The 8,866-nt window shown below is 42.1% G+C and overlaps 1 protein-coding gene across 1 annotated transcript; it reads left to right on the top strand.

Annotated features, from left to right (window-relative positions):
• The first annotated feature begins 618 nt into the window (after positions 1-618).
• On the top strand, positions 619-8,866 carry LOC142184780 (diacylglycerol O-acyltransferase 2-like). Its single transcript, XM_075259857.1, has 8 exons — positions 619-658; positions 1,233-1,361; positions 2,487-2,594; positions 2,856-2,926; positions 4,351-4,555; positions 4,953-5,127; positions 5,908-6,110; positions 8,712-8,866. The coding sequence occupies exons 1-8, from the start codon at positions 619-621 to the stop codon at positions 8,864-8,866; spliced, it is 1,086 nt and encodes a 361-aa protein (XP_075115958.1).

The following is an 8,866-nucleotide window of genomic DNA, read 5'->3' as shown; positions in this document are numbered from 1 at the left end:
AGTGGCCCCGCAAAGGGTCTCACTGTGGCTTTGTTGCCTATGGGCCCCACAAACCTGGAGCCGGCCCTGATTGCTACAGTGATTATAATTACTATATTATAGAAATATTATAATAATGTAGTTTCTACTACTACTTTCTATTGGTTTGGATATGATTTCTAATTTATTTAGCTGTTTCCATTTTTGCATATCTCAGGAATTACCAGATAGGAAGATTAAGGGGAGGTCGGCGGCCCCTCCTATTGAGCACTGTCTGGGATGTACACTGATAAGGACTTCAATTTGTTTTGGACGGCATCCCATTAACCCCGGACCAAGGACAGTGAAGTTTCATCACAACATGTGGACTGTTCCACTGTACAACATAGAGGGTGCAACATTACAGGTGCTTGCAATAACTTTTAGCTTGCAGGTCCTGAACGTCATTCGGATATGATAGAGGTCCAAGTCAGGTAAACTATCCATTGCGAATCCCTCGCTGTGCAGTCTGGAATCATTCTTATTCGGATGGTTAAGCCAAGTCAGCTTTGTCTCCCTTCACTTGAGTGACATCTCCCACCAATAGACTAAAACTTCACCAAACTTGACAGCAAAAAAGAGATCTTACCATCGAGAGTCATGAAAACCATCATAGCTGCGTATTCCAGGGATCTGCAAGGTAAGCGAAAAAACACGTATATATGTATCTTATCAATATTACTGCAAACCCCTTACCACAATTTCATGTAATTTCATGTATTAGGTCTATGGTGGAGAAGCCATTGCATAAGATCTGCTCCCGAGATTGAGTTCAGTCTCTATCACATAAGAGGGAAAAATAGCAGTTCTACTTTTTTCCCCCTGACTTTGCAAAACCTTACACATTCGATTATAAATCAATTGGTCTCATCAGGTACCACCAGTACCCATCATGCCATGCTTTGTGCACAGGTTTGTGATTCACCTAAACAAATCAAAGTTGAGCAGCCCCATGTTGCAAAAATGCAGCTGCGCGTCAGTTATACCTACAGAAACACCAGCGATTTCACTGTCCGTATAATGGAAGGAGAAAGTTTTCCTCTGACGACTTTCTGTGCAAAGTGCACAAATCATAGACTTTCATTTAGTGATGACGTTATTCTCTGTATACAGTCGCCATATATATGAAGTAAAAACATCCACTTTTTGCATATGAAAGTAATAGTTCTATAGTATTTTCTTACATGTGGCCCTGAAATATTTCTGCATTTTAGGAAGCAGAATTACCCTGCGCTCGGCACTACAGTCTCTGTCCGCTGCCATTACCCCACCCCAAGCACAGCTCCGATCATGTATACAACTGTTCTCTATCATTCAATGGATATTCTCCTTTTTACTGATGGGTAAGTTATGTCATCTCGATTGGAACAAATAGAAGCACATTGATCTGTCAGCGGATCTATACACATAGGTTGTGTCATGTCACCAGCCACTATCTACATGCTCCATAGAGTAGAATGTGCTGATGTACTAGAATAGACTCAGCATTCATTGATGGCCCAGAATACAGAGCAACCCTAAAATGCCACCGGAGATCTATGAATATTAAATAAAATTATCAGTAAAAATGACAGAATAATGTAGTTCCAACATATTCTATCATCCCATATCTCCATGGTGCATAGGTGCTATACACTGTATAAGTATTTGGACACCCGTGCAATTGAAGATATCTGCGGTCGTGATGTACATCACGCCTTCCGCCGTTACGTAAGACACAGCATTGGTATTAGAGCATTGGAATTAGTCTCATGCAAGATGCCACGAAGTGCAGAGTCGTCCGATTTTGAGACAGGGGTAATAGTGGGGTATCACAGAAATGGTCGATCCTTAAGGGACATGGTAGGCAAACTGAATTACCCAAAATCGACAGTGGCCTATGTGATTTCAAAGTGGAAGGTGAACGGTGATTGTTGGAATGTGCCCCAAACTGGGAGATAGAGACCAATGACGAGTGCTGGCCAGAGAAACCGCACCCAACTAATGGCTCCCATACACCAGGAGTCTCACCAGGCATCCGGGAGTATTGTGTCCATCAATACCATCTGTAAGGAAGCGTCTGCTGGGGTCTACCAACTATTGTATAGGAATAAGTGTTGTTTTTCTATTCTACCAATTGGTACCAAGTGTATTATGGTACAAAGGATGAGTAAATACTATAGGTATATAATATCGTATAAACTGAGTAATGTACATCCAATTATGATTACTATATACTGTATCTGGTGGATTCCCAATATAAATGTCCTACATACACAGCAAACTGACGCAAAACTAAGATAAAGAATTAGTAAGGGGAAGTTACAGTATATCACTAATGCAGAAGTACGGACTAATCGCAACACCCAAGGTATAGAGAAAGGAATTACTTAACGGTAAGAGATACAATTAGATACACAATAAGTAAAACATACTAAACATTCAAGACTATGAAATATATGACCATACTCTCTGCCATCTCTCGCCAGGGTTCATGTGTCTTGTGGTATTCATCTTTCTCTTCTTCACACATCTCTGGCCCATATCTGCCATGTACTTCAGCTGGATCTTATTGGATTGGGACACACCAGAAACAGGTAAGATAAGACATTGGGATACAAGATGACATTTTACAAATATATCACAAAAGTGTCAATTCAGTGTTTTTATTGATCTCGGGGGTATGTAAAAAATGGGAATGTTATCATGTTGCAAGAATATGACATATCAGTATGATCAGTGGGTGTCCTACCTCTGGACCCCACCAATCCTGAACAGTTTGTCCGCAAAGTTTGCAGATTTCTTCACGTTATAATCCAATGGTCTGACGCAATTGACTATCCTTTGCTAATTTATAGAGGGTCGACGTAGTGAATGGGTGCGGAATTGGTCTGTCTGGAACTATTTTCGGGACTATTTTCCTATACAGGTAAAATTTCCATAACAAATATGAGGTGAAAAATGAAAAAGTAGAAAAAAAAAGTTGTGAAATATTCAGATCTCAGAGAACAGGATAAAGTGATCATGATGTTCTCCTATAGAGATATAAAGAACTCTGATGTAACAATTTGTTGTACTTAGTATCTATTATTTTTAAGGTATCAGGAAATATTGCAAAGTAGTAGATATAGTACAAATACGCCATAAGGGTTATGTAATATCCCTAAAAATACCTCTCAACTTGGTTGCAGTTGTGTCTATTTAGTAGCCAAGTCTCCAATAGTTCATCAAGTACATATCGTTGTTATCGAGGGTTAAATTGTAGCTATATTGGTTGCTCCTTCATTTAGATTGTTGTTGATAGAACCCAAAGGAAACATAGTATGTAGGAGAAGGAGCCTCCCTACCCACAGGAGCCTGCTGAAGAAGGGGAATTTTCATAGAACTGCTCCTGAGCTGTCTTGTATCTTTCTTTAATTTTATTGTGCAACCTACTAAAAATTATTATCATTTTTATATCACAACCAAAGTCTCATAACAAGGATCCTATCTATACTGCTAGTTTATATGGATATAGGACTTTTCTTAAATACATTGCTTTATCAAAACTGCTTTGTTTGGCCACTATCTTAATTTATTCATTTCATTGTTGACACTGGCGCTTGGGATTATCTGCTCCTTTGTCAAGTGATTTAGCTGCTTGCTCTGGGGGGGGGGGAGGGCTGACAAGCAACAGAGCTCCTCATATAGGGGAGGGGGAAGGAGCTCCGTGGTGATTACTGTGCTGTCTATCTTCAGCTTAACCACTTATCAGCCGGTTTAATTGAATTTGGCTGATAAGGGCTGAGATAAGGAGTCCATTACCCCTGTATGTAATGCAAGCTGACTCAAATCCAGCTCTGCTACATCAGTTTCCACATCAGCGTCATACTGTGGATCATAGAAGATAGCAGAGCAAGTGAAACCCTGCCCACCAATGTGTGAGAAATCCAGGAAGTGAAGAGAGTACAGAGCCTTCAGGCTTTAGAACAAGAGTTATGGGAATACCCCTTTAAGTTTGTTTCTATCACGCCTCTATAATGTTACAGTGTCTTACTGAGGCCTGTTACTGTGTCAGCATGTAGCTCCTAGTCTAAGGCTACAGTCTATAAGCTACTGCAAAACGTTAGGCACTGAAAACCAATGCTTGGCTGTGCACTTTTAGGATGTGTGAATGGGTGGCAGGTAATATTTACATGTAGCAGGACAATGGGTGCCCAGAAGACATTTTCCTGCTGGGCCCTAGGCCTGGCACAGGACACAGCCGGTTATGATACTATGAAGTTTCCCCACTGTGGGACTATTAAAGGATTATCTTATCTTATACATAATATGTATGTAACTTGTTTTTATCCTGTTGTTTCTCCTGCACAGCTTGTGAAGATGCACAATCTCCCTCCAGGACGTAATTACATTATTGGTTCACATCCTCATGGGATTCTGTGCATTGGAGCATTTTGTAATTTTGTCACAGAATCTACTGGATTCTCTCAGAAATTCCCTGGAATTCGGCCTCACCTGGCGACACTTGCAGGAAATTTCCGAATGCCCATATTACGGGAATACCTAATGAGTGGAGGTAGGTTGGTCGCTTCTATACCGTTTTTGTTACATTATGATATAATGACGCTTTATAGGTTAGAAAGAACTTGGCGCCCCATGTTAGTTTTCTGGACATGTCTAATGGAAACCATAGGGAAAGTTATCACGACAGGCGTTATCTACACCGGTCTTGATCCCCGTGCTCCATGGTGGAGAGGTCTCTTAAGTTATGACAATTTCTGGCCTAGGTGAATCCTATGGGATGTCTCATACATGATAGGAACATTCTGGATAGATTATATGAATTGTATGTACCAAATCATCGCATCTAATGTTGCCAAAATTTTAGCACAATTATTAATATTATAATACTCATAGTCCATATTTCTCCATTCAACAAAAGCAATGTTTCTAACCCCACTATCTTCTTTTAGGATTGTGTCCAGTGAATCAAAAGTCCATAGGATATACTTTATCTCAGAAGGGGCGTGGTAATGCTGTTGTTATAGTCGTAGGTGGCGCTGCTGAGTCATTGTCCTGTCAACCCGGGGTCACAACATTAATCCTAAGTAGGAGAAGGGGCTTCGTGCGACTAGCACTTGAACACGGGTGAGTCCTGGACCATACAACCTCGGACACAGTGACGTAACTACCGCCATAGCAGCGGAGGCAGCTGCCACAGGGCTCAGGAAATTAGGGGCCCGGTGACAGCCGCCACCGCTGCTATCATTATACTCGGGGGTCTTTTCAGACAAATTGTTTCGGGACAAATTGTTCTTCATAATGTTACAATTTATCATTCTGTTCAATGTACTGGGAAGCTGGAAAAAAATTCAGAATGCGGTGGATTTGAAGAAAAAGTGCATTTGTGCAACTTTCTTACGGGTTTCATTTTTACGCCGTTCACTAGGCAGCCAAAATGACACGTCCCCTGTATTCTACGTTTCGGTACGATTCCAAGGATACCAAATGTATATGGTTTTATTAACATTTTAACCCATTAACAAAAATCTAAAACATTGCAAAAAAAATTTTTTTTCTAAAAGTCGCCATATTCTGACATCTGTAACTTTTTTATACTTCCGTGTACGGGGATGCATAGGGGGTCTTATTTTTTGCAGGGCCGGGTGTAGTTTTTAGTTCTACAATTTTGGGGAATGTCTATTGCTTTGATTTTTATCGGAGGCGAAACAGTGAGAAGTATAAGCAAGATGGCAGCCGCTATAATAATGTAACGAAAAGACGGTAAACTGACAATAAAAAAATAATAGAAAAAAGTGATAGATTTCACTGTCTTGTTTTATTTTTTGTAAATGGTGATACATACATACCCTTAAAGCCTATCTATTAATAGGCGGCGCTGACTATCTTTCTCTTGGTATCTTATAGGGCAGACCTGGTCCCATCCTTCTCTTTTGGGGAGACTGACTTGTATAACCAAGTCCATTTCTCAGAGGGGAGTTTTCTTCGTGCAGCTCAATGCAAATTCCAGAAAGTTTTTGGGTTTGCTCCTTGTTTTTTCTATGGTCGAGGCTTAACATCATCCAAATCCAAAGGTTTTATCCCTTACCCTAGGCCGGTAACAACTGTGGGTAAGTTTTAAGCTTGGCATTTTATTGCTGATTGTTGATCTATGTATCATTGTTGTAATATTAATAAGTAGAGATGAGCGAGTAGTGAAATATTCGAGATTCGTTTCGAGTAGAGCCTCAATATTCGACTACTCGATCGAATATCGAATCCCATTATAGTCTATGGGAAAAATGCTTGTTTCAGGGGAAACCATTAGAGATGAGCGAGTACTGTTTGGATCAGCCGATCCGAACAGCACGCTCCATAGAAATGAATGGATGCACCTGGTACTTCCGCTTTGACGGCGGCCAGCCGCTTAACCCCCCGCGTGCCGGCTACGTCCATTCATTTCTATGCGATCGTGCTGTTCGGATCGGCTGATCCGAACAGTACTCGCTCATCTCTAGAAACCACTATTAGACTAAAGGAGAGTCACCAAGTGCACGAGTAGCAGGAGGAGAGTGTTTAGGAATGCTGTACAGTGCAGAGCCGCACCTCCCATGAGGCGAAATGAAGCGAGCGCTTCAGGCGGCGCTATGCCAGGGCCTCAGGGAGGGCGGCATTTTTGCTAACCTAAGCCAGTCCAGGACAAGCTGTCCTGGACTGGCTTAGCACCGAGCGGTGGTTTGGGGAGGCCACTGGAGCAGCGCTGCACCAGCAGCCTCCCCTCACGCTCAGGCAGAGCGCAGGCAGTCTCCGGGCCTGCTCTCTGCCGGCGAACGTCACTAAGCCCCGCCCCCTTCCACTCGCCACGCCCCCTCCGCTAAGCCACTCCCCTCTGCTAAGCCACACCCCCACTCCGCCCCCTCCCCGGCGGGGGGGGGGGGTGGCTTTCTGTAGTTCGCCTCGGGTGGCGAAAGGGGAAGGTGCACCCCTGGTACAGTGTATAGCATTCGGCCAATGCTGGTTCTGAATCGAATCTTTACTACGAATAGGAGTAGTATTCGAACGAGTACGAGTATTTCGAATACCGTAGTATACTATTGAATACCTACTCAATCGAATACTACTCACTCATCTCTATTAATAACCGATACATAATCTGACTCATATTCGCCACGGCCAAATCGCTGCATTTTTGCAATGTGGGGCCCCAGCCTGTTACTGGTGTGGGCGTTATTCAGAGCGTGCACCCACTAGCAATGACAACAGTTCTTCTGTAAAGACTAGAAGTCATCCATGTTTTCCATATGGGCTCACCATCAAAAACTGTAAATATCATTGACATACGTCATCTCCTGTTGATATATCCTCCTACAATATTTTATTTGTTACAGAGGCCAGAAAGCTGCAACTGTGATCAGCCATTTTGGAGGCTAAAATGTCTTTGGTCACCCACCTAGCATAAAGCTACACAAGCTCTTCCTTACTCTCTCCTTCCGTCTCTCTTTTTTATCCACTTCTGTTAGTCTGGTGTAAATTACTCCAAGAGATCTCTAAACCAACCTGGATTTGTAGACAAAGTAAACGCGAACATAGAAGCAGACATTACAAGAAGCACCTTCTGTTTCACCGCTAACTGATTGCCCCCAACTAGGTGGAAAGTCACTGATGTCATTGCTCTGTGTCATCTCCTATGTTGCAATATTCTAAAAAGTTCTGTTTCCAAGTAGAAGTTAATGGCAATAAATATTCTGTACGTCCTGCTGTCAATGTGAGGTTATGAAACTCTTTACTCTGATGACATTGAGCTGTCGCTGTGATTTTCAGCCCATAATCGATAACATGTAGTAACATTGTCAATATGAAGAAATAATAGATATGTATTTATGGTGCTTATTCTATGTCCGTAATATTAATATCTGAATTATACACATAAGCCTTCCACACTTAATACTTACAAAGATTGCATGCAAACTGTTTGCAGTTTAAGGTTGAGACCTCACGTTGCGGAAAAGCAGCTTTTTTTGTTGCAGATTTTGTTGTGGTTTTTTGAGCCAAAGCTTCCAGGGGTTGCATCAGCTGATCAGTTCGGGATTCAGGTGACAGACTCCAACCATAAAGGTCTTATACTTCTACCTTCTGCTCAATCCACTCCTGGCTTTGGGTCACAAAACCGCAACAAAATCTGCAACAAAAAAAAAAAGAGTTTCTGCAACGTGGAGCCTTAGCCTAAGCTGTCCATACACATTAGAACCATCTCCAAGTCCCAATGATGCACTTGCCCCTGTGAGGTCTATAGTGGATCTGACTACAGCCGCTACAAGCCAAGCTTTGGCCAACTACCACTTCATCCTCTTCCAACGGTAGACTTCTGTTTGCTGGGAAAAAAAATTAATGCGTTGCAAATTTTCCCTTGCACAAAATTGCCCACTGATCATACAGTTCAGTTATTCATGTGGAATTGTTCTCTTGAGTGCCCCCACCATCAATGAATTTGCCACATTGTAACTGTTCTCTGTGATTCCGTGACGTTCCATATCAGGCTACTTTTTACATGTTGTGGAATAGTCGGATGTTTTTGGTGCAAATATTTTAAGCGAATGGGATATTCACACTTTACAGAACAAATCTGGTACAACTAAATGTATAAACATGAAACTTCTATGACATACAGTCGTTCGTGTTATTTGCTGTAGGGATTTTCTCAAGCTCTTCCACTTTTCCCCCATTTTTCCTAGTTGGAGAGCCAGTCACTGTGCCCCAGATCAAGGACCCGAGCCCGGAGGTTGTGGATCGATATCACAACATGTACAAATGTTCTTTGCTGAAACTTTTCCATGAGCACAAGACCAAGTACGGGCTTGGAGAGAACGCGGAGCTGCGCATCTTGTGA

This window comes from Leptodactylus fuscus, chromosome 11 (genome assembly GCF_031893055.1).
Source record: "Leptodactylus fuscus isolate aLepFus1 chromosome 11, aLepFus1.hap2, whole genome shotgun sequence".
NCBI lineage: Eukaryota > Metazoa > Chordata > Amphibia > Anura > Leptodactylidae > Leptodactylus > Leptodactylus fuscus.
This window is presented reverse-complemented; position numbering and strand designations above follow the sequence as displayed.